The sequence below is a fragment of the Tauraco erythrolophus genome, chromosome 26, assembly GCF_009769465.1.
Source record: "Tauraco erythrolophus isolate bTauEry1 chromosome 26, bTauEry1.pri, whole genome shotgun sequence".
NCBI classification, from domain to species: domain Eukaryota; kingdom Metazoa; phylum Chordata; class Aves; order Musophagiformes; family Musophagidae; genus Tauraco; species Tauraco erythrolophus.
This window is the reverse complement of record NC_141490.1, coordinates 7694802-7721126: the sequence shown is the minus strand read 5'-3', so window position 1 is coordinate 7721126 and position 26325 is coordinate 7694802. Positions and strand designations below refer to the sequence as shown.

The window sequence follows — 26325 nt, the reverse complement described above, 5'->3', positions numbered from 1 at the left end:
GCAGAGAGCATGCACGGAGCGCGCAGAGAGAGCGTGCATGCAGCGTGCAAAGAGCGTGCACGCAGTGGCTGCAGAGAGCGTGCACGGAGTGTGCAGAGTGAGCGTGCACGAAGCACGCAGAGAGCGTGCGCGGAGCGTGCAGTGAGCACGCAAAGAGCGGTTGCAGCGGGCACGCGGGCGCGTGCAGGAGGCGTGCGCGGGGCGCGTGCAAAGCACGCACGGAGCGCGGAGCCAAGGCCACGTGCGAGACGCGCCGGAGCGAGCGGGGAGCCCGCGCGTGGCACGCCGAGCGCCCGGCGCGACTCCCGGGCCCTCGCACGCGGGTGCCCAGCACCGCGCGGGACGCGAGCTCGCCCAAGCGGGCGCAAAGCCCTGGCGCCAGCGCTGCCCCTCTGCTGCGCCGGGATTTTCCGTGAAAATCCCGCGGTTTTGGGGCGCGGCCCTCCCCCTCCCCCAGGCCTTCCCGGGAAATAGGTTTAGGATGAGGACTGGAGAGCGGCCGGCCGAGCGAGCCGGGCCCGGGGCACCCCGGGGTGCTCGGGGTGCGCTACTAACCAATAAACTAAACGTGCTACCCGGCCGGTGGCACCCTCGGGTGTCTTTGTGGGACAGGGTGCCCCCTCCACCCGGGGTGGGGGTGGGGGGCATGGGGGGTGAGTGGCAGCTGAGGAGGGACAAGCTCGATGCATCCGGCTGTCGCCAACGTTTAAGCTCGCAAAGCCTGGGAGACCCTCAACTGTTCACTCTGGTCCCTACTGATGGCATCTCTGGCTGAGAGCTTTTTTCTTCTTAATTCGTCTTCCTCTGAATATGGGGGGGGGGGGGCGGAGAAGGGGAGGGAGGGGGAAAATTTCTTTTGGTTAATTAGATTAATTAACCACTGGCACCCCCAACTCTGCCACCTCCGGCTGCTGCTGCTGACACCATGACCAGACGCTCCATCGCTGCGACTCAGCCAAGCTCTTTGTGTCCATCCTCCCACCCACCCGCCCCGGTACTTCCCAGTCCCCCACATCCGGCTATTGTCCACCCCGTCCGGAGATGGATCCGGTGCCAGTGCCGGCAGGGAGGGTCTGGGATTTAGGGAGGAAGTGGGAAGGCTGGGGTGGGACTGGCATGGCGGGCGGCTGGGCGACGGCGTTGGGGTTGGGGCTCTGCCTCGCCGCGCTGCACCCAGGAGGTGAGTGGGACCCCGGGGGGGGAGAGGGAGCAAAACACCCTTAATTCTGCCCCCCCCCCAACCTGAGCTGAGACCACGCCCGCTCGGTTCATCCATGTCCCCCGCAGGCTGCCACCCCCCTGGCACGGCCACCGTACCCCAAACCACCGCTGGTAAGGACATCCCGTGGGGGTGACGTGGGTGGGGGGACCCCAAAAAATCCTGCTGTGTCCCCCCCCCCACCTCACCCACGGGATCCCCTCCCCACCGCAGCGCTGCGGGACAATTTCCGCCTGCAGCCGGGCGATTTGGTGGCCGTGGCGGGCCAAGCGTTGGAGCTGGATTGCGTCCCGCCCTGGGGGCACCCCGAACCCTGCGTCACCTGGAAGAAGGACGGGGTGACCTTGGAGGCGACGGGCGGCCGCTACGCCGTCACCGCCGGGAAGTTGCGGGTGGCACGGCGCGCCGCAGCGACTCCGGGCTCTACGTCTGCGTGGCCGCCAACGCGGCGGGCGAGAGGGAGAGCCGGGGCGCCCACGTCTCCGTCCTGGGTAAGCCGAGGGTCTCCCATGGGTGGTGGGCACATCACACCCAGCCTCGGTGCCACCTCCGGATGTCCCCTGCAGAGAAGCCGACCATCACGCGGCGCCCGAGCGACGCCGTGACGGAGGTCGGCGGCACCGTCGAGCTGGGGCTGCGGCGCCCAAGGGACCCGGCCGCGGGTGCAGTGGCACAAGGAGCGTGGGGACCTGCCCTGGGACAGGTAGGTGGTGGCAGGGTGGAGGTGGCCCATCCTCAGGGTGGGACAGTGATGGGGCTGATGGAGAGCTGGTGACCCGCAGGCACGAGGTGGACCAGGAGAACACGTTGGCCTCTACGCCGTGACGTCCGCCGACGCCGGCACCTACGTGTGTACGGCACAGAGCCAGCTGGGCACTGCCACCGCCCCGCCCGCCTCCGCGTGGAGGGTCAGTGATGGGACCTCCGTGACCTCCATCCCCACGGGCACTCCGAACCATCTGGAGATCCGTACAAGGGTCCATCTAACGGGGTTCATCCAAGGGGATCATTCAAGGACGTCATCAGGGGGGCTATGCAATGGAATCCATCCAAGGAGGTCCATCACCAGGCAGTCCATCCTTGATGGTCCATCGGGTAGTCATCCTTGGTGGTCCATCCAAGGGCAGACCATCCTTGGTGGTCCATCCAGCCATCCAAGGAGGGCTATCCAGGGGGTCCATCAAAAAGGGTCCATCCAACTGAGTCGTCTAAGGGAGTCCATTCAAGGAGGATCCATCAAGGGGATCCTCCCAAAGGGGGTTCATCTCAGGAAGTCCATCTAAAGGCATCCCTCCACGAGACATCCAAGGGGTCCATCCAAGCATGTCCATCTAAGGGGTTCCACCCAAGAGGACAGATCCAGGTGGGCGTTCATCCAAGGGTATCCACCCAAAGGGATCCATTCAAGAGAGTCTATCTAAAGGGGATACATCCAAAGCAGGTTCCTCCAAGGACATCCGTTTAAGGGGGTCTGTCCATGGTGGGGGTCCATTAGAGGGGGATTGAACAAGAAGTACCATCCAAAGGGTCGAGAGGGACGCATCAATAGGGGTCTATCATGGGGTACATCAAAGGGGGTTCAATCAAGGGGTGTCCATCCAAGAAGGGTCCATCCAAGAGGGGTCCATCCAAGGTGTCCACTTGAGTAGGTCCATCAAGGAGACATCAGGGTCTCCAGGCATGAGATATCTGAGGTGGGTGCCTGGGCAGGTGCCGAGGACCTGGCTCCCACCCAGTGCTCCATTAGCCTTCCTCTGCCCCGCAGACCAGTTGCAACAGGCCAGCGGGACACTGCTCCACAGGACCTGCTGGCCGTGCGCCTGCGTCTGGACAATGGCACCACGTTGCCCACCGCCGCTGTCCGACTCCGCTGGCGGGTTGGTGTGATGCTGGGATGTACCCACCAGAGCAGTGGGATGGGACACAGAGATGAAGCTGAAGCTCCAGCTCCATCCCAATGTCCCATCTGCGTCCCAACACCTCGTAACCCTTCCAGATGGTGACTCCGGCACCGGCACCGGAGGGCTACGTGGTGCTGTACCGCTGCCTGCACCCTGCCAGCACCTCCTGGGTCCAACAGGACACGGGCAGGGAGCTCAGCCCGTCATCCCCGCGCTCCGCAGGGGCTACAAGTACGAGTTCAAGGTCCGACCCTACGCTGGAGGAACCCAGGGCATGGACAGCAACAGTAGACACCTCTGGATACCTGAGGAAGGTGCGTTGGGTGTGAGGTGCCTCCATGGATGGTCGGGTGGAGGCCAGGGAGGTTGGCTGGAGGGTCTTGGGGTCTCAGTGTGGTTGTCCTGGCAGTGCCGAGTGCAGCGCCCCAGCATGTCACCGTGGGCCATGCTGAGAAGGGGAATGGCACCGTGGTCGTGAGCTGGGAACCACCTCCTCCTGAGGCCCACAATGGCATTCAGGGCTACAAGGTTTGGGGTGCTGGGGCAAGAGGGAGCTGGGGGGGTTCTGGCCAAGAAGGGTTCGTCCAAGGGATCCATCCAAGGAGGGAGCCTTTCAAAGGTGGGGTTCTATCCAAGGTGGGCCATTCAAGCATCCATCCATAAGGGGTTCATCCAAGAGGGATCTCAACAAGGGGGTTCAAGGAGGCCAACCAAGGTGAAGGGTCATCCTAGGAGATCCATCTAAGGGAGGAATCCATCCAAGGGGGTCCATCCAAGGGGTCAATCTGAGGAAGGAGGGCCATCTACATGGATTTAACTCAAGGAGATCCATCCAAGAGGGTTTAATCAAGAGGATTCATCTAAGTGGGTCATGCAAGAGGGATCCATCAATGGAGGTCCATGAAGGGGACTCATCTAAGGAGGCCCATCCAAGGGAGTCCATCCAGGGGGTCCATCCTAAGGGCATTCATCCAAGAGAGTCCATTCAAAGGGATCCATCCAAGGTGGATACATCGATGAGGACTCATCCAAGGGATGTGCTTCCAAGCGGTGTTCATCCAAGGAGGTCCACGCAAAAGGGTCCATCCAAGAGGGATCCATCAGTGGGTGTCCAACAAGGGGACATAACTAAGGGGTGCCATCCAAGGAGGTCCATCCAAGGGGGCCTATCAAGGGGTATTCATCCAAGGGGGTCCATCCAAGAGGGATCCATCAATGACGATCCGCCAAGAGGACTTACCTAAAGGGGCCCATCCAAGGGGGTCCATCCTGTTGGGATCCATCAGTAGGGGGTCCATCAAGGGGACATATCTAAGGGTGTCCATCTTCTTGGCGCCTACCAGGTCTGGTCAATAGGCGAGGGCTGGCAACGCTCCACCAACAGGACGGTGGACGGAGGCACCCATCACCTGGAAACCCTCCTCCCGGACCCCGGGGCCGAATTCTGCGTCCAGGTGGCGGCTTTCAACAGCGCAGGAATGGGGGTGCCCAGCAACACCCCAGCGTCCTGGGTACGGGGGGGCAAGACTGGGCGCAGGGGGGTGGGTCGAGGTGGTGGCACGGGGGGTGACGCCGGCGGGACCCTTGCAGGGCTGACGGCCGGGAGCAGCGGGGTGGTGCAGGTGCTGCGGCAGCCCACCGTCATCGCGGCCGTCGGCTCGCTGCTCTGGCTGGCCTTGCTCGCCCTCCTCCTCCTCCTCTGCCAGCGCCGCGCCAGGCGGCACGCCGCGGCGCACCGCAGGTCAGCAGCCGGGGGGCGGGGGGACATGGTGGTCGGGTTCCCAGCACGGTGGGAATGGGACGCCCTGCTGGCACCCCTCGCCCCGCAGGTTGGTGGCCGGTGACTCACCGTGGCTCGGTGGCCCCTGGGAACCCGGCTGTGCCCACCGGAACCTCAGCAGCAGCAGCAGCCTCAGCAGCCGGCTCCTGGGCAGCGACGGCAGGGACCCCCACCCCTCCAGTGAGCCCCACAGGGGTGGGACCCCACCAGAGCCATGGGACCTCCACCCTGAGCCATGGGGCCCCACCCTGAGCCATGAGACCCCACCCCGAGCCTGGGACCCCACCCAGTGCCTTGGGACCCCCACCCTCCAGTGAACCCCAGGGTTGGGACCCCACTCAGAGCCATGAGGACCTCCACCCAGGGCCATGGGACCCCCACCCCGAGCCATGGGACCCCCATCAGAGCCATGGGACCCCCACCATCCCAATGAGACCTCCGTATGATGCCACAGGACCTCACTCAGTCCCTTGGGACCCCACACCAGTTCCATGGGACCCCTCACCCATTGCCACAGGACCCCTGCCCAGTGCCCAGAACCCTCCCAGGGTGCTACGGGGCCACCCAAAGGTGCCCAATACCCACCTTACCCCATGGGACTACCCGGCTGCGCCTCATTGCCGTGGGATCTGGGGCGGACAGAGCCAAGGCTCGAGGGGCGAGGGACGCCCAGCCCAGCACCCATGGGTGCCCTGACCTCTGTCACCCTCCAGCCCTCTCCCTTGGAGCCGCCGAGCCTCGGCCCCCCCACGCCCCCCAACCTCGCGGGGGACACCCGTTGCCACCGGGGGACACGGGGTGCTGCGGCGGGGGGCACCCCGGGGTGCGCACCGAGCCCAGCACCCCCAGCCCAGCACCCTGGGAACGCATCCATAAGAGAGGTGGGTCTGGGGTTGGGAGGCACAGGGGGACACGGCGGGGACAGCGGGGGAGGTGGATGATGGCTCCGTGTCCCCCCACCCCGCGCAGAGCTGCACCAGGTGCACAGCACCCCGGTGCTGATGGGTGCCCCTGGCCGCCTCCCTGTCACGGGAGCGGAGGCGAGTGGGGGACGGATGTCGGGATGGCAGCAGGGTGGCCAGAGCGAAGGGGACACAACAGTGATGATGCTGCGGCCGGCCGGCCAGAGGGTACCCACGGCAGCTGCCAGGCTTCAGTTCCCGAAACAGCGGCAGGGCAGCGCCTTGTTGGCATCCAGCGTCGCCGGCTCACCGGTGACACCCCAGGCCACCCCACGCCTGGCATCCACCGGTGACCCGGTGAGTCGGCTGTCCCACCATGGGGGCTCCTCACCCGACCCTGTGCTGTCAAAGCCACCATGTCCCTTCCACCTGCAGGTGCCTGGCCACTGGGATCCCCAGGGACACGTCCCTGGTCACCAGGCACCCCAAGGACACGTCTCTGGTCACTGGGATCTCCAGGGACACATCCCGGTCATCAGGCGCCCCAAGGACACATCCCCGGTCACTGGGATCCCCAAGGACGTCCCCGGTCACTGGGATCCCCAGGGACACGTCATGGTCACCAGGTGCCCAAGGACACATCCCCGGTCACTGGGATCCCCAGGGACACATCCCCGGTCACCAAGCACCCCAAGGACACACCCCTGGTCACTGAGAGCCCCAAGGATGCGTCACCAGTCACCAAGCACCCTAGGGATGTGTCCCTGGTCACTGAACACCCCAAGGACATGTTCCCGGCCACCAGGCACCCCAGGGACGTGTCCATGGTCACCAGATACCATGAGGACACGTCCCTGGCCACCAGGCACCCCGAGAAGATGTCCCCAGTCCCGGGCACCGCAGGGACACGTTCCCAGGCAGCAGGTACCTCAAGGACATGTCCCCAGCCACCAGACACCCAGGGACCCATCACCAGTGACCAAGAGCCAGAGGGACTGTCACCGGCTGCTGGGCACCCCGAGGACACGTCCCCAGCCAGCAGGCACCCAAGGGACAAGTCCCCAGTCATCAGCCTCTCCAGGGAGAAGTTCTCACCCACTGAGCACCGCAGAGACAAGTTCCTGGCCACCAGGTACCTCAAGGACATGTCCCTGGCCACCAGGCACCCCAGGGACCTCAGGGACCATCAGCAGGACTGGGCACCCAAGAGACATGTTCCTGTCCAGCAGGTACCGTGAGGACATGTCACCAGTCATCAGGCATTCCAAGGACAACTCCCCAGCCACCAGGCGCCCAAGGGACACATCCTGGTCAGCTACCCTGAGGAGATGTCCCTAGACCCTGGTCACCCCAAGGACACTTTCTTGGGCAGCAGGTACCCCATGACCCTGGTCACCAGGCACCCCAGATACCCATCACTGGTGACCAAGCACCCAACAGACGTGTTCCTGGCCACCAGGCACCTCAAGGATATGTCCTGGGTCACCAGGCACCCCAGGGACAGGTCCCCGCTCCCCGGTCGCCTCTCACCGACGCTCAGCGGGGTCCTCACGCCACAGCAGGTGACCGAGGACCTGGAGATGGACCAGGACACCCCCCAGGTAACGCCATCCCCCTGGGACACCATGGCAGTGGCAGCGCCCGGTGCCAGCAGCATCCTGCCATGTCCTCCACAGCCCACCGGTGCCCACTGTGCCACGGTCCTTCTCACCGCCACACACCTATGGCTACATCTATGGGCCACCAGCCTCCGAGCTGGGTGAGGAAGAGGAGGAGGAAGAGGACGAGGAGGAGGAAGAGCGGCCAGCCACCAGGGGCTCGCCGGGGGGGTCGCTGCTGAATGGCTGGGGTCGGTCTCAGAGGACAACTTTGCCAGCACGCGCTGCAGCTTGGTGAGCTCCTGCGATGGCTCCTTCCTCCTGGATGCCAGCTTCGCCGGGCACTGGCGGTGGCCGTCGATGGCCTCTGCTTCAGCCTCGAGGACACCGACAGGAGCTACGGGCGTGAGTGAAGGGTCCTTGGACCCCACCCCGACCTTGAGCATTGTCACCTCCTCAGGGAAGGTGGCTCCATCGTGACACCAGTGATGCCACCACCTCCTGCCTTCTCTCCAGTAGGTCCCTCACCGCCACCATCACCCTTGGAGAGGGTCTTCTCGCTCGGGACCCCCATCCCCACCTGGGACTGGGCGACAGCGTTGGGGGTCTCACAGAGAGCGGGGACGGAGGTGGCTGCGGACATCCCGCAGCACGGTGAGCGACGCCCTAACGCCAGGGTGATGGGCACCAGGCAGCGAGGCAGGGTGTCGCCCATCGCAGGGTGCTGGAAAATGTCCCTTTCTTTTTCCAGGTGGCCATGGGATGGGGAGCAGCAGCCCCTGGGCCAGGGTGGGTGGTGAGCCGAGGACAGGAGGGACAGGAGCTTGGGGGTCCCCAGGGCGTAGGGCGCGGCAAGGCCGGAGTCCCCTCGGCTCGGCTAAAATCCAGCTTTATTAAGGAGTTCCCCAAAAAGGGGCTCTTCGTTAGCAAAAGCCACCCAGAAAGGGTGGGTGGCACCAAGGTGGGGGGTGTCCCTCCTTCTCCAGCATCCTTGCTTCCCAAGTGTCCTCATCCTTCCCCAGTGCCCCCAGTGCTCTCAGCATCCCCATCCCTCCCCAAAATCCTCATCATCCCCAGCACCTCATCCTCCCAAGTGTCTTTATCCCTCCAGGTGTCCTCGTCCCCCGCAGTGTCCTCCTCCTTCCTCAACATCCTCGTCCCCCAGCCATCCCATCCAACCCAAGCACCGTTGTCCCTCCCAAGTGTCCTTGTCCTTCCGCGGGGTCATTGTCCCCTGACCGCCCTCATCCTCATTGACCATTCTCATTCCTTCTGACTGTCCTCGTCCTTCCCAACCATCCCATCCTCAGTGTCCTTGTCCCACCTCGGCCATCCTTGGCCCTTCCCAGTGTCCTCATCCCTCCCAAGCCTTGTCCTTCCTGAATGTCCTTGTGCCCCATCCAAGCAACCTCGTCCCTCCCAACCATCCTCATCTCCAGGGCTTATCCCTCCTGAGCAGCCTCTTCCCCAACTGTCTTTGCCCCTCCACCCTCAAGTCTCCTCGTCCCTCCCACCATCCTCATCCCCCTGCAACCATCTTTCCCGTCCCTCCCTACTGTCCTTGTCCCTCCCAAGCAACCTTCTCTTTCCCAAGCATCCTCTTCCCCCAAGTGGTCCTCAACCCCTGGATGTCTTCGTCCTTCCCCAGTGTCCTCATCCCCCCAAGCATCCTTGTCCCCCAATGTTCCTTGTCCCTCCCCAGCATCCTCGTCCATCCCAACCATCCGTGTCCCCAGGGTCCTCACCCACTCTGAGCATCCTCCTCATCCCTCCCCAGCGTCCTCATCCCTGGTGATTCTGCTTGATCTCCCCATGCATCCTTGTCCCTCTCAATTGTCCTTGTCCTCGGGGTCCGTGTCCTTCCGTAAGCATCCTCCTTGTCCCTCCCCAAGCACCCTCATTCTCTCAGATGTCCTCATCCCTCCCGATCCTTGTCCCCAGGGTCCTCATTCCTCCTGAGTATCCTTGTCCCTCCCAGGTGTCCTCATCCCTCCAACCGTCCTTGTCCCCAGACTCCTTATCCCCCCTGAGCATCCTCCTCGTTCCTCCTCTCATGACTGTCCTTGACCTCCCCAAGTATCTTCATCCTTCTTTGAGGATCCCCGTCCCTCCCAATTGTCCTTGTCCCTGGGGTTTTCATCCTTCCCTGAGCATCCTCATCCCTTCTGAACATCTTTGTCCCTCCAGGTGTCCTCATCCCTCCCAACTGTCCGTGTTCCCAAGGTCCTCATCCCTCCCCAGCAACCTCATCCCTCCCAGGTGTCCTCATCCCTCCCATCTGTCCATATCCCCAGGGTCCTCATCCCTTCCCAGCGCCCTTGGCCCTCCCAAGCACCCTTGTCCACCCTGTCTGTCCTTGTCCCACCCTGAGCACCCTCACCCCCCACCTCGCGCTGCCGCCCACCTTCTGCCGGCTCCGTGCAGCCCTATTTCCATTATTATATCCAAAATATCCAAAATTAAAGGTCATCCCCACTCCGCATCCCCGTTCCCGTGTCCCCAACCCTGCCAACCACCTCGCCCTCCTCTTCATCGCTTCTCCTGCGACGGGCAGGGAAACGGGGCACCGGGGCGGCGGCGCTGGCCGGTCCCTTCGCCGCGGTCCCCCGGCGTCCGGCTGCGCCCCGAGCCGTGGCCGCGGGAGCTGGTGGAACCGCGGGACGAGACGCTGCCCGTGGTGGAGCAGCTGCCGGACACTTGCCCGCGGGACAGGCAGGAGGGTTTGCCGAAGGGGACGACCTCGTCTGCACCGGAGGGGACAAAAATTGGGGTTCAGCAGGTGACACCCCCCCACCACCACCGACCCCTTCGGCACGCGGTTGGCGGCTCCGACTCACCGCCGCGCGGCGGGCGATGGGTGACCTTGCGCTCGGCCCCGCTCGGCTCCCGCTCCGGCGAGGGGCCGGGGGTCACGCCCGGTGGTGGCAGCGGCGGTGGCGGCAAGTCTGCGGTGGAGAAGGAGGAGCGGGCTGAGCCCCCCCCCAGACCCTCCCAGACCCTCCCAGTTTAGTCCCCACTCACCTCCTGCCTGCTTTTCCCGGCGGTAGCGGCTGCATTTGGGCTTCGGGCGATTTTTTGGGGACTCCCCAGGGTTTTCCCTGGGGGCGATGGCAACGTCAGCCCCCCCGGCCACCAAGACTCACCCACCCAAAATGGCCTCCCAGGGCTCACCTGTGCCAGGGGGGCGGCAGGCACGGGGTGGGTGGTCCTCACTGGCATCTGGACTCGGAGGGGTGCTGGGTGCCCGTGGTGGGGTGCCAGCACCGTGAGGGGGTCTCCTGGCAAAAATGGGGGGGGAGGGAGGAGATGAAGCCGGGTGGGGGTTCGTGGCCACCACGGTGCTGGCACGACCCCCCCTGCTGTGCCAGAGCCAGTGGGGGAAGCTACATTGTGGTGGTACAGCTGGTGATGGCATGGGTGAGCTGAAACGGCACAGCTGGATGGCAGGGCCACAGCTGGATCCCAGCTGCGTGGCAGGGTCATGCTGGCACAGCTGGGGCACAGCTGGATAGGCACCGCTCGGCGGGGTTGCCAGTGCGTGGCTGGGTTGCAGGCACACAGCTGGATCCTGGCACAACTGGATCGCCAGCACAGCTGGATTGCAAGCGCACAGCTGGGTCGTGGAAGCGCAGCTGGATCCAGCACAGCTAGATTACATCGGCACAGCTGGCCCCCGATGCCACGGCTGCATTGCAGTGGCGTGCCAGGGTTGCGATGGCACAGCTGGATTGCGATGGCACCGCTGGGTCGTGGCAGAGCCGGGCCGTGACAGCACAGCTGGATGGCAACGTCCCAGCCTGCTCCTGACGGCACAGCCGCATCACGACAGCACAGCTGGATTGTCACACCACAGCCAGCTGCCAGCATCACGGATGGATCGTGATGGCATGGCCAGGGCACGACCTGACTGCAGGGATGGATGGTGACAACATGGACCAATCGTGAAGGGACATCTGGACCGTGGTGGGACAACCAGACCACAATGGGACAACCAGATGCTGATGGCAAGGCTGGATCGTGACAACATGGCTGATCATGATGGGCGATCTGGACCATGGCGAGACATCTAAACCATGGTAGGACATCAAGACCCCAATAGGACATCTAGACCCTGATGGGACACCCAGACCCCAATGGCATGGCAGGGCTGGATCATGACAACATGGCCGGATGTGATGGGACATCCAGAGCTTAATGGGACATCCGGACCCTAACAGCATGGCCGGACCATGATGGCACAGCAGGGCCAGATGGTGACAACATGGCTGGATTGTGATGGGACCTTGATGGGATATCTGTATCCCAATGGCATGACTGGACTGCAATGGCATGACAGGGCTGGATCATGACAACATGGCTGTGTTAGGACATCAGCATCATGATGGGACTTCCAGATCCCAATGGAACATCCAGATCCCAATGACGCAGCCAGACCATGACAGCACAGCAGGGCTGGTTGCTGACAACATGGCTGCACTGTGATGGGACATCTGAACCCTGGTTGAATACTCAGACGCCAATAGGACATCCAGATCCTGATGGACATCCAGACACCAGAGGGACATCTGGACCCCAATGACACAGCCAGACCATGATGGCATGGCAGGGCCAGATGGTGACGACATGGCTGGATCCGATGGGACCTGGACCATGGTGGGACATCCAGACGCAAATAGGACATCCAGACCCCAGTGGGATATCTGGACCCTGATGGAAATCCAAGAGCCCGATGGGACATCCAGATCTAAGTGGCCTGGCTGGATCGCGATGCCATGGCAGAGCTGTCATGACAACATGGCTGGATGTGATGGGACATCTGAAGGCCAATGGCACAGCCAGGCCACAATGGCATGGCAGGCCAGATGGTGCCAACATGGCTGGATTGCGATAGGACTCCTGAACCGTGGTGGGACATCCAGACCCAATGGGACATCTGGACCATGATGGGACATCCAATCCCGATGGCATGGCTGGACCACAATGGCACATCGGACCAATAGGACATCCAGACCCAAATGGGGCATCTGGACCCTGACAGGACATCCAGACCCCAACGGCATGGCCAGACCAAGCGAGGTCCGTCTCCTACCGGGGCAGGCGGGGATATCGAAGTCACGGAGACGGGGGATGTCCTCGGCGGCACGGGGCGACGGCGTCAGCGTGGCGGTGGACCGGCAGCCGGAGGAGGAAGCAGGTGAGGATGCAGCGGTGGCACAGGGGACATCCTCACCGGGTACCACTCCTCCATCCCCAACCTGCTGGGTGCGGGCCACAGGGGGCGCTGAGGCCAACATACCCCAGACCCACCAGCCCCTCACAACCCTCCGGCTGCCTCTTCATCTCCTCTTCCTCCTCCACCTCCTGGGCGCACCGGCTGAGCTCGCTGGCCGAGGGTGGCGGCGGCAGCAGGTCCGTCCAGCTCACCGCCGGCGGTTTCACGCTTGCCCCAATTTCTTCCCTTTGGCCCCTGTGGTGAGGAAGGGCGCCGGGGAGGGGCTGCAGGGAGGGGACCGCACCGTGTGTCCCCCCAACCCGTCCCACCACCCTACCGTGCTCGGCGCGGCCGCGAGGTGCCCGAGGCGCCGGGACGTCCAACGGTTGGGGACCCCCTGCGGCGTAGGGGGTCCCGTGCTGCGAGAAGGGCCGGGGGAAGGTGCGGAGCTCCTCGCCCCCCGCCTCGATGGTGCTGTAAACCGGCCCCTCGCCAGCCCTGCCACGAACTGCTCCGTCTGGGCGATGTAACGGGTGATGCCAGCGTCTGCGGTAGATAACCGGCACCCTCAGCGTCCGCCGTGACCCACCTCCCCGATCCGAGCCGCCCGTCCCCACGCCGTCCCCCCTCACCGTTGTAGTATCTCTCGGGGGTCCCCAAGCAGCCGGTGGCACCGGCTGTGCCGCCGCCACGCCACGCGTCTGCCAGCCACGGGTAAGCACCGCCGGCGGCCGCCCTGCAAGGAGATGGGGTGAAGGGACGGTGGTGACCGGCGGCGGGGTGTCCCAGGGAGCGCGGGGGGACACCGGGGGGTTACCTGGGGCTGCTGCGTGCCGGAGGGGAAGGCGACTGCGGAAAGAGTTTGGGGTGAGGGCGGCGAGGGGCCGCGCCGGGTCCCCGTGGCACCTATAGGCTTACCGGTGGGCGTATAGGCGAAGGATGCTGTAAAGAGAGAGGCAGTGGGTTTTCGGGGAGGCGATGGGTGCCGGGGCGGTGGGTGGGGTGGGGGGTCCCGGGGGTAGCACCCCACCGTACCGGCGAAGTGGCTCAGCTCTTTCTTCCTCCGACGGCGGCCATAGAGCCAAGCGGCGAAGGCGGCGAGGATGACCCAGCAAGCGCCACCGACGCCAGCGATGAAGGCCGGTTGCCTGGCCACCGCGGCCAAACGCTCGGCCACGCTGCTCCCCCCGCCGACCCCGCATCCCGCTCTGCCGGTGGGGCTGCGAGCGACACGGGGACAGCGAGTTGCCGGGGAGTCGTCCCAGCACCGGCGTGACCCCCTGCCCACCCTGGCGCGGCGGCGGTGACAAGGGACTCACCGACGTGGATGGGCACCGGGGCGCTGCGGCGCCCACGCCAGCGCCGGTGGCGGCGGCGACTTCAGCGTGGTAAGGGACGCCGGGGACCAGTCCCCGCAGCACCGTCGCCAGCACCGTCCCCTCCACGCTCTGGTTGATGTGGAAGCGGCTCTCGTTGCCCAAGCACCAGATCTGGAGTGGGGAGGGGGACACGGTGGGGACACAGTGTCGTGGGGGACACGGGGGACCCGCCACCCTGCCGCCGCCCTTACGCGGTAATCGCGGATGACGCCGTTCTGCTCGGCCGGCGCGGCGGCGGGCTGCCACGAGATGCGGACGATGTGCCGTTACCGGCCACGCTGACGGCTCGCGGCGGGGCGCTGGGGGCTACCAGGGCAAGGGAGGGGGGAACAGCCCACGTGGCGTGTCACCTTTGGGGCATCCCCGCGGACCCCCGCCGCCCCTCCGGCCCCACGCTCACCCCCTCCGGGGTGCGCAGGCGCGCACGGCGCTGTCGGGGCCGCGGAGGTGACGGAAGTAGGGTCTGACCTTGACCTCGTAGTCCTGGCCGCGGCGCAGCTCGGTGAGCAGGACACCCCGCTCCGCTGGCGCCCCGACTGCCCGCGCCTCCTCCCAACGCCCGCCGTGCCGCCGGTACAGCACCCGGTAGCCTGGAGGAAGGGTGCCTGGCGCTCCACCTGGGGACCCAAGGGGAGGTGGGATGGGTGGGGGGATGCTTGGCACCAGGAGGACTGTACCACTAGCTGGTGCACCATGCGGCACTCACGGTCCAGGAGAGGCGGATGGTGCCCGGTGGCACCACCACGGGCTCCTGTAGGTGCACGGCCATTCGTGCCAGCTCCCGCTGTGCCTGCTCAAGGTCCAGCCCTTGCTGTGTGGGGCTGGTGTCTGCCGAGAAAACGGGAGGGTGGTGGGTCCACGGGCACCTTTATCGGTGTCGTTAGGCAGGGATGCACCCAGAGTGATGGGTCCTTGGGCAACTCCACTGGTGTCGCCAAGTGGGGATACACCCAATGGTGGATTGAATGGAGATGCACCCAAGGGTGGTGGGTGCATGTGCACCTCCATCAGCATCATTGAGTGGAGATGCACCCAAAGGTGATGGGTGCACAGGCACCTCCACTGGCATCACCAAGCAGTGATGCACCCCATGGTGGTGGCACCGTGGGCACCTCCATCCATGTCATTGGGCTGGGATGCATCCAAGGTTGGTGGGTTCATGGGCACCTCCATTGGCATCATTGGGCGGGGATGCACCCAAAGGTCTTGGGTGCACAGGCACCTCCACTGGCATCACCAAGCAGGGATGCACCCAAGGGTGGTGGGTTCATGGGCACCTCCACTGGCATCACCAACTGAGAGTGCACCCAAGGTGGTGGGTGCATGGGAACCTCCATGAGCATGACCAAGCAGTGGTGCACCCAAGCATGATGAATTCAAGGGCATCTCTATTGGCATCACCAAGTGGGGATGCACCCAAGGGCGGTGGGTGCATGGGAACCTCCATTGGTGTCACCGAGGAGGCACGCACCCAAGGGTGACGGGTCAATGGGCACCTCCGCTGGTGTCACCACAGGTCTCACCTTGGGTGCGCACGGGCTCCGAGACGCCACTGGGTTCGCTGAGCCCGTAGGCATTGACCGCCCTCACCAAGAAGAGGTAGACGGTGTCGGGGACAAGGCCGCTCACTGTGTGGGTCTCACCCGCCACGTCGGTTGCCACCGTCTCCCATGGGCCACCCATCGCCTGGGGGGACAGCGGTAATCCGTGGCGGGGTGGCACTGGGCCACCGTGCCACCTCTGCACCCAGAGAGGACACTTGTGTGATACCTGAAAGCCTCCACGATGTAGGAGGTGACATCAGTGGCACCGCTGTCCTCGTTGCCTCTCCAGCTCAGGGTGACGCTGCTTCTGGTGACGTTGGTGACCACGGGGGTGGAGGGTGGCCCAGGGAGGACGCCGGGCACGGGGGATGGCAGGGAGAGGTTGGATCCATCATCTGCAGGGAGATGCGCAGAGATGTGGGGTGCCACAGCATCCCCGGTAGTGATGTCCCCACGACCCACCTTGCACCTCCAGGGAGCCACCCCAGCGTGTCTCGCCCGCCGAGCTGGTGGCCACGCACTCGTAGTGCCCGGAGTCGATCACCTGCGAGGGGAAGAGCTCCTGCCCCATCACCCTGAGTACCCGGCACCTCGGCACCCGCACCCTGAGCACCCACCACCTCTTCCAGTCATCACCCTGGGCACCCACCAACACTTGCACACCATCACTTGTTGTATCCACCAGCCTGGGCACCCATTACCCTTTACGCCCACCACCCTGAGCACCCACCACCCTTTACACCCATCACCCTGAGCACCCACCATCCATTGCCCCCACCACCCTTTCACCGTCACTCTTTGCACCCGCCACTCTGAGCACTCACAACTGTGAGCACTCAGCACCTCTTGCACCCACCCACCTGAGAACCCACAACTGTGAGCACCCATCCCCTTTGCCCCCACCACCCACCACACCCACCTGAGCACCCACCACCCTTTGCACCCACCACTCTGAGTACTTATCACCCATGGCACCCCCACCATGAGCACCCACCTCTCTGAGCACTGCCCGCCCATTACACCCACCACCCTGAGCTCCCACCACCCATTGCACCCACAGCCGTGAGCACCCACCCCCTGAGCACCCATCACGGTGAGCACCCACCACTTTGAGCACCCCCACCATGAGCACCCATCACCCTTGCACCCCCCACCTGAGCACCATCTCCCTCTACACCCACCATCCCTTGTACCCACCACACTGAGCACCCACTACCCCTTGCACCCACCACCCATTACACCCACCACCATGAGCGCCCACCTCCTCCCTTTACACCCACCCACCTGAGCATCCACCTTCTGAGCACCCCCCCCCATTGCCCCCACCACCCCTTGCACACACCACCTGAGCACCCACCACCCCTTGCCCCACCTCCCTGAGCCCCTCCCACCCCACATTGTCACCCATGGGTGCCCCAGGGGATAGGCACCCTGAGCCCCAGCCGCGGGCCGGCTCACCCGGAGCCCGGTCCGTAGGGTGCCGTTCTCCAGACTGGCGAGGGGTGTGGGCACCCACCAGCACCCTCCCGTCCTTCAGCCACCCGATACTGACCGGGGGGTCACCGTCCCCCACCCAGCACGGCAACCACGCCGTGGCCCCCACCAACACCGTGCGGTTAGCGGGACCCCGACGGATCACCGGTGGCGGGTGCTGCGCCGGTGCTACGGTGAAGGAAGGGAAAAATCCGGCGCTGGCACCCCAGTAAGAGCCGGGTGCTGGCACTGGGTGCCACTGGTGCACCAAAGGTGCCCATTCTCTGCCACTGCCGGACTCACCCTCTGCCACGTCCAAGCGTGCCCTGGCCAGGGCGCTGCCGGCCACGCTGACCGCCTGGCACACGTAGGAGCCGGCGTCGGCCGGGCGGGCGTCGGAGATGGTGATGGTGCCCGTGGGACTGACGGAAAAGCGGTGGGTGGGGTGCGGGGGCTGGCTGGGGAACAGCAGCGTCTGGGGGGGGGTAGGGGTGAGTAGGGGGTGGGAGGGGGGACAGGGATGGGATGGGATGGGGGGGACAGGAACAGAGTAGGGACAGGGATAAAAATGGGACAGGGATAGGGATGGGGGACAAGAATGGGGGCGGGGTGGGACAGGGATGGAATGGGGATGGAGATGAGAGAGGGACAGGGACAGAAATGGGGACAAGGATGAAGAAAGGGTTGGAGTCAAGAATGGGGATGGGCCAGGGATGGGAATGGGGACAATAGGATTGAGACAGAGATAGCGATGGATGGAGACAAGGATGGGGACAGGATGAGGACAGGGATGGGATGGGGATGGGACTGGGACAGGGACAAGAATGGGGATGGGGACAGGGATCAGGACAGGGATAGGGATGGGGACAGGGCAAATGAGGTGGAATGGGGACAAGGATGGGATGGGGAAAGGGATCAGTTGGGGTAGATGGACACAGAGACAGAGACAAGGACAGGGATGGGGACAGAAATGGGGCAGGGAGAGGGGTGCACCTGGCTGCCCTCCTTCTGCCAAAAGACGGCGGGCGGTGGGTTGCCCTCGCTCCCACTGGAAGGTCACGCTCTGGCCGGCGGTGACAGTCTGATCGCGGGGGCCGGTGACGAGCCGGGGGGCACTGCCACGGCACCAGGAGACAAACGGAGCTTATTCCGCCACTTTGCCGCCACCTTTGGTGCTCCCTGAGGGCACCCAGCCTCCCCCCACCCGTTTACCGTGCACGGTGAGGGTGCCCGACGCCTCCGCCCTGCCCACGCTGCTGTCGGCCACGCACGTGTAGGTGCCCTCGTCCTCCGGCCGCAGGCGGCTGATCCGCAGGGTGTTGTCGGGGAGCACCTGCCACCTGCGAGGGAGGGGGGGGCCCACCAGCCGCCGTGCCGGCAGGGTGCCGGGGTGCCACAGGGGGATACTTGACACTGGAGGGAAACTTGGGAATACTCAACACCGGGGGGATACTCAACACGGTGGGGCTACTCAATGCCATGGGGATACTTGATGCCATAGGGATACTTTGGGATGCTCAGCACCATGGGGGTAGTTCACACCGCGGGATACTCGACGTTGTGGGGATACTCGATGCCAAGGGAGTATTTGATGCCATGGTGATACTCGATGCCATGGGGATACTTCACAACGTGGGGATACTCGATGCTGTGGGGATACTTGGGGATACTCAGCACCATGGGGATACTTGGGGATACTCAATGTCATGGGGATACTCGATGCCGAGGGAGTATTTGATGCCGTGGTGATACTTGGCACCATGGGGGTACTTGACGCCACAGGGATACTTCACATCATGGGGATACTCAGTGTCGTGCGGTTACTCAACAGCACAGGGATACTTGTTGCCACAGGGATACTCAACACCATGGGAATACTCGACGCCGTAGGGATACTTCACACCATGGGGATACCCAAGGGTGCTCAACACCATGGGGATACTTGGTGCCATGGGGATACTCAATGTCATGGGGACACCCAACCGTGGGGATACTGAATGCCACGGGGATACTTGATACCTTGAGGATACTTGGGACACTCAGCATCATGGGATACTTCACTCCGTGGGGATACTTCACGCCATGGGGGTGTTTGATGCCACAGGGATACTCAACGCCATGGGGTTACTTGACGCGTGGAGGACGCGGGATGCTCCAACGCATGCAGTGATGCCACCTGGCTCCACCACAGATGCCCAACCCATAACACCGGCACCCACCGCACCGGCCCCGGCACCCACCGCTTACCTCCCTGGTGGCATCTCGCCCTCCTCCTTGCGCCAGCGAGCCGCCGGCCGGGTCTCCCACCACCTCACACGGAAACTCCGCCGTCCCCTCCACCAGCACCGCCTGGTTGAGGGGCCTCTTGCTGAACGCCGGGCGCTCTGCCGGGGCGACAGGGAGGTGACCCTCAGTCCTGCTAGGATGGCACCCCGACACCCCAAAACCCCCATTCCCGTCCCCCACGTACCGAAAACCGCCAGCTCAGCCGGCTCGCTGTCCCTCTCGCCCACCACGTTGGCGGCCACACAGACGTAGACGCCGGCGTCGCTCTTGCGCGTGCTGGTCACCATCAGCTTCCCACCGCGGATCTGCTCGACCGGAGTGGGGGGCTCAGACCCCCCCAAACCTCGGGGGGGGGTATTTTTTTTGGGGGGGACACCCCCCCCCCGCATCCCTCACCGTCAGACGCTCGTCGTCGCCGTTGAGCCGAGCGCCGTCCTTCTTCCAGGTGACGGTGGGCTCGGGGTGCCCGCGGGGGGGGACGCACTCCAGGACGGCGGGTTCACCCACCGCCACCGCCACGGCGCCGGGGGGCTGCCGGAAATCGTCCCGCAGCACTGGCGGGGGGGGGGGGGGGGGGGTGACATCGGCCCTGCCTCAGTTTCCCCAGGAGCCGGAGCTGGGGGTGGCACCAGAGCCAGTGGGTCCACTTTTCCTTTAGTTTCATTTACTTTAACATTTTTTTTACATATTTCTTTTATTTTCACTTATTTTCATTTAGTTTCATTTTTTATTCTCACTTATTTTCCTTATTTTCACTTATTTTCCTTTATTTTCACTTATTTCCTTTATTTTCACTTACTTTCACTTTATTTCAGTGAATTTTCACTATTTTAACCTAATTTTATCTATTTTCACTCACTTTCACTGATTTTCATTTCTTTTCACTTACTTCCACTTTCACTTATTTAATTTCTTTCTACTTACTTTCACTTTCACTTATTTTTATTAATTTCACTTTCACTTACTTTCACGTAATTTTGTTTTCACTTGTTTGCATTTCTTTCACTTTCACTTACTTTCACTTTCTCTTATTTTCACTTATTTTCATTTTTATTGAATTTTCACTATTTTAACTTAATTTATCTGTTTTCACTTACTTTCACTTCTTTTCACTTATTTTATTTTCTCTTACTTTCACTGATTTTGTTTTCATTTTCAGTTACTTTCACTTATGTTCACTTACTTTCACTTATTTTCATTTAACTTTTATTTACACTTATTTACACTTACACTTATTTACACTTCTTTTCACTTATTTTCACTCATGTCCATTTATTTTCACTTTCTCTCTTTCACTTATTTCACTTATTTCCACTTAATTTTATCTATTTTCACTTGTTTTCCTTTCTTTTCACTTACTTTCACTTAATTTCACTTAATTGTCACTCTTTTAATCTAGTTTAACTATTTCATATATTTTCACTTACTTTCACTGATTTTCATTTTCACTTTCACTTATTTCCACTTTTTTCTTATTTTCACTTATTTCACTTATTTCCGCTTAATTTATCTATTTTCACTTGTTTCCTTTATTTTCACTTACTTTCACTTAATTTCATTTAATTGCCACTATTTTAATCTAATTTTATCTATTTCATTTATTTTCACTTATTTCCACTTAATTTTATCTATTTTCACTTGTTTTCATTTCTTTTCACTTCCTTTCACTTATTTCCCCTCATTTCCACCCTCTTCACCAGCACACCCAGAGCCTTTCACAGCCCCTCCCCCCGCCCCCCAACCCTGCCCCCAGCACCCCCCTCCCCCCAGGGGTCTCACCGGCCACCCCAGGGACGCGTTGCGGCTGGTGGCCTCCCCCAGGTAGTTCCTGGCCACGCAGACGTAGACCCCCTCGTCTGCTTGCCCCGCCGGCCGTGGAGGACGCGGAGGAAGAAGAGGGCCCCCCCGGGAGGAGGGCGCGGTGGGAGCGGGGTCCTCGCGGTCCGTCTCCACGCGCTCCCCGTCCCTGTACCACTCGACGGCGGGCGGCGGGCGCCCCTCGGCCTTGCAGCTCAGGGTGGCCGGCTCGCCCTTGGACACCAGCAGGTCGGCGGGGTGCTCCACGATGCGGGCGGCGCGTCCGCCAGCTCGGGGCGCGACCCTGCGGCAACAAGAATTGGGGGGACGGGGGTTGGACCCCATTGTTCCACCCCTCGGGGAACGAGCAACCTCCGGCCTGGATCCACGGCCGGCTTTGCTGCAGGAGGAGGAGGTGACGAAGTGTGGCCAGGTCTCAGCCTGGTGTATCCTTCCTCCCCCCAGCCAGGAGGTGCCACGACCAGGAGGTGACTGCAATGTGGTCAAGTCTCAGCCCACTGTATCTCCATGCACCCATCCAGGAGGTGAGATGATCAGGAGGTGAGACGAAGTGTGGCCAGGTCTCAGCCTGGTGTATCCTTCCTCCCCCCAGCCAGGAGGTGACATGAAAAGCGGCCAAGTCTCAGCCCACTGTATCCACCCAATCCCACCCACCCAAGAGGTGCCATGACCAGGACACGACATGAAGTGTGGCCAGATCTCAGCCTGGTATATCCTTCCTCCCCGCACTGAGGAGGTGCCACGACCAGGAGGCGACATGCTACGTGGCCAAGTCTCAGCCCACTGTATCTCCATGCACCCACCCAGGAGGTGAGATGATCAGGAGGTGAGATGAAGTGTGGCCAGGTCTCAGCCCACTGCATCCTCCACCCCCCAGGAGGTACCATGACCAGGAGATGACACAAAATGTGGTCAGGACTCAGCCCAGTGTATCAACTCCCCTTACTCCACCCATCCAGGAGGTACCATGACCAGGAGATGACATGAAGTGTGGCCAGGTCTCAGCCCACTGCATCCCCCCACCCACACAGCGTGGGTGCTGGCAGGGTGGCAGCAGGACCGGGAGGGTGTCGGACCTCAGACACACACGGGGGGACGAGGGAGCTCTGCCCCCAGTAACGCCCCTTTTCCACCCAGTTTCCAACCGGCCGTTCCTGGGGAAACGGGGTTGGGGCGAAATTCCCCCAAAAGGGGATTTTTTTCCCATCAGCTGCAGGTGGTGATTTTCTGTAGCGGAGCCGGTGCCTCCGGATTGCAGAAAAAAAAAAACGAATTTTAAGTGAAAAAAAAAAAAACAACACGATATTGGGCGTGTCGGGCGGTTCCCAAGGTCCGGCCGCGGGAATTAACGAACGCGCATTAACGCTGCGTTAATTAGCGCTCATTAACGCCGCGGTTCGCGCTGCGCTCACCGACCGTCGCTGCTGCCGCACGGACCGGCCGCGCGCGCGCGCGCGGACGCGCATTTGCACCGCATGCGCGCACTCACGTATGCGCGTGCATTGGCACGCACACGCATGCACGCATGCACACACATGCACACACATGCACACGCACATTCACGCACACGCATGCACGCCGTTCCACGCACCCCATGCATGCACGTATGCACATTCACGCACACGCATGCACACGCATGCACGCCGTTCCACGCACGCCCATGCGTGCACACGTATGCACGTTCACGCACACGCATGCACACACACGGATGCACACGCACATTCGTTCGCACGCAGATGCACACACCTCTCACATGCACTCACACGCGTGCACTCGTGTGCACATGCACACGCATTCCCACGCACACACGCGCATTCACACGCGTGCACACACTTGCATACGCACGCACACGCGCTCACGCACACGCATGCACACACCCCCCCTCCACCCACGCACACCACCCACGCGTGTCCCCCCGTTTGCACACACACACACGAGTGCACACACATGCACACGCACATTCATGCACACGCAGATGCACACACACGTTCACACGCACTCACACGCATGCACTCGCGTGCACATGCACGCACATGCACACGCATTCCACGCACACACGCGCATTCACACGCATGCACAACACTTGCATACGCACGCACACGCACCACCACCCACGCGTGTCCCCCCGTTTGCACACACACGCGTGCACACGCGCCCCCGCTCCAACTCCCAGCATCGGGGGGCCGGGGGGACGGCTGCGATTTGGGGCACCCTGGGCGGGTGGGACGCGTTGCCATGGAAACGGGATGCGCGGCTGCTGCATGGGGACGGGGCGGGGGGGGATGCTGCGGGGTCCCCGGTACCCGGCGGGCGGCGGCGGGGTGGGGTGGGCGCGGCGGGGGCCGGGGGGGCGCAGCTGGGCCCGGGGCTAATTGGTACTGGCGGGGAGTGAGGCCGGGCCCCCTCCTGCGCCGGGGGGGGAGCACGGGGGTTCGGGGACACGGGGACAGTTTGGGGGCACCGGGGTCCCCCCTGGTCTGGGGACACGGGACTGGTTTGGGGACACGGGGCTGGTTTGGGGACACCGGGGTCCCCCCTGGTCTGGGGACACGGGACTGGTTTGGGGACACGGGACTGGTTTGGGGACACAGTGTCCCTCCTGGTTTGGGGACACAGGGCTGGTTTGGGGACATGGGGCTGATTTGGGGACATGGGGCTGATTTGGGGACACCGGGACAGTTGGGGGACACCAGGGTCCCTCCTGGTTTTGGGACACAGGGCTGTTTTGGGGACACGGGGCTGGTTTGGGGACACGGGATCAGTCCCATCTCAGAGTCTGGGGTTCGGTGTGGGGTCACGGGGCCGGTCTGGGGACACTGGGGCTGGTTTGGGGACACGGAGTCTCTCCCAGTTCAGAGTCAAGGGGTCGATGCGGGGACACAGAGATGATTTGGGGACACAGGGTCGCTCCCTGTTCGAGATCTGGGGACACACCAGGGTGTGTCCCTGGGGACAAACCGGGCTGATTTGGGGACACCGGGCTGGTCCCGGTTTGGAGTCACGGGGACTGTCTGGGGACAGGGGATCCCTCGCGGTTCACGGTCCGGGGACGGAGCCGGTCCAGAGTGGGGGCACGGGGCTGGTTCGGGGACCCGGAGTCGGTGCCGGTGGGGTCCCAGCTCGGGGCTGGGGGTGTGGCAGGTTATTTCCAGCATCACCGCTGGACCAGGACCGGGGACACCGGGACACAGGGACAGTGGGACACAGGGACAGCGGGATACGGGGACAGCGGGACCCGGGGACAAGGGGACACTGGGATACGGGGACAGCAGGACACCGGGACCCCGCGACACAGGGACAGCGGGACCCTGGGACACTGGGACACCGGGACAGAAGGATAATGGGACACGGGGACACCAGGACCCGGGGCCACGTACCGTTGCCGGGGGTGAGAGCGGGGAGGTGGAGGGCTGTGCCGGTGCCGTTGATGCCGAGGAGGAGTTGGGAGGAGTTGGAGCCTTCGGCCCCCAGCGAGTCGGCGAACAGGTTCATCTGCAGCAGCGTCTTCAGCAGGTACCGCAGCATCCTGGCCCGGCCGGCCAGGCTCGGCTTGGCACGGTCCGACCCGGCACGGCTGAGCTCGGCTCGGCTCTGAACCACCCGGCTCGGCTCAGAACGGTCCGACACAGCTCAGCCCAGTTCGACCCAGCTCAACTCAGCCCAGCCCAGCCCCGCTCGGCTCGGCTCGGCTCGGCTCAGCCCAGTCCGGCTCAGCACGGTCCGACCCAGCTCAGCCCCACTCGGCTCGGCTCAGCCCAGTCCGGCTCAGCACGGTCCAGCACAGCTCAGCCCAGTCCGACCCAGCTCAGCCCAGTCCGGCTCAGCACAGCTCAGCCCGGTCCGACCCAGCTCAGCCCAGCCCCGCTCGGCTCGGCTCAGCCCAGTCTGGCTCAGCACGGTCCAGCCCAGCTCAGCCCAGTCCGACCCAGCTCAGCTCAGCCCCTCTCAGCCCAGCCCGGCCCAGCCCGCGGCACCGCCCCCGGGTCCAGCGGGGGCGCGGCCAGCGCCGTGCGGGTGGGAGGGGAGATCGGGGTGTCCCTGCACCCCCCGCCTTTGGGGAAGGGAGGGGTCTCGTGGAGCGGGGGCTCCATGGGAGCGGAGGGGATTGGGGTGATCTTTTTTTGGGGGGGGGAGGCAGAGGAAAAGGGGGGGTCGTTGCGTTGGAGGGAGGGGGGGAAGAGGGCAGCAGTTGTCCGAGCTCGTCCCAAAAAAACGCGTCCTCCCCCCGGGGACACCCACCCCTCAGTGAACCCCAAAAGGCAGCTTCACCCCCCCCCCCTCGGGGGTGCAGCCTTACACCCGCGTACCCCAAGAGCGGAGTGCGCTGGCAGGGGTGGGCTCCGCTTTTGGGGGGTGCTGGGACCCCCAGCGGCCTCGATCTTGGGGGGGGGGCAAGTGGGAGCGTCTGCTCCGGCGCGAGATGCCTCTTGGATTCCTAATTAGCAATTAGGTGCTTAATTAATGCGCTGGGCTGATGTGTGAAGCAATGCACCTCCTCCCCCCGTGATGGGGGGGGTCGTGGGGGGGGCGTTATGGGGGGCTCATTACTGGGGGTAGGTCGTTATTGGGGGGGGTCGTTACCGTGTCACTAACGACCTCCTGGGAATAGGGCGAAGGTGGGGGTGGCCAAAATGATGGGGTGGGGGAGCCCTGCACATATGGGGGGGACACGAAGGGGGGTTCACATCTGGAGGGCTCTTGGGGCACAGCTGGGGGGTCTTTCTCCTACACTGGGACACCAAGAGTCTGCGGGATGTTCACAGCTGGGAGGGTCTGGGGGATGCGTGACATTCGGGCAAACATCTGGAGGGCTCAGGTCACAGCTGCGGGGGTCCCGGGGGGCCCCGGCTGGGCGTCCATGGGAAGCGCACATCTGGGCGGTTTGCCGTCCCGCACATCTGGAGAGGCGAGGGGGAGGTAGGCGCGGACACATCTGGGCGCACATCTGGAGAGCTCACCCGAGCGCGCTCCCCCCCACACGCCCTCCGCCCCCCCCCCCGGAGCTGTGCTGGGGGCCGCAGCCGGGCGCACACCTGGAGCGCTGCCGCACATCTGGAACCGCGCTGGGATGGGAGAAGAGTTTTTAATGGGAATCTTGGAGAGTTTGGGGGGTTTCGAGTGTTTTAGGTTTTTTTTTCTGAGCGAGGGGGAACCTCAGGGATTAAAGCACCTCAGCGTTTATCCTGCTACAGGCGGCCCGAGGCCGCGGTGAC

The 26325-nt window shown here is 63.1% G+C and overlaps 1 protein-coding gene across 1 annotated transcript; it reads right to left on the bottom strand.

Moving 5' to 3' along the window:
• Window positions 1-9929: 9929 nt before the first annotated feature.
• Window positions 9930-24637, bottom strand: LOC147526882 (roundabout homolog 3-like). Its single transcript, XM_086626798.1, is given in 34 exon segments — window positions 9930-10144; window positions 10238-10345; window positions 12490-12681; window positions 12719-13111; window positions 13114-13158; window positions 13245-13313; window positions 13531-13554; window positions 13648-13818; window positions 13901-14102; window positions 14183-14247; window positions 14250-14297; window positions 14388-14423; window positions 14426-14584; window positions 14587-14608; window positions 14698-14819; window positions 15515-15681; window positions 15762-15930; window positions 15998-16079; window positions 16994-17036; window positions 17038-17197; window positions 17312-17483; window positions 18002-18059; window positions 18061-18151; window positions 18221-18348; window positions 19256-19303; window positions 19305-19392; window positions 19479-19599; window positions 19691-19848; window positions 21049-21153; window positions 21156-21200; window positions 21203-21223; window positions 21226-21363; window positions 21366-21395; window positions 24490-24637. Coding segments are annotated over 34 exon segments (3843 nt in total).
• Window positions 24638-26325: the final 1688 nt, after the last annotated feature.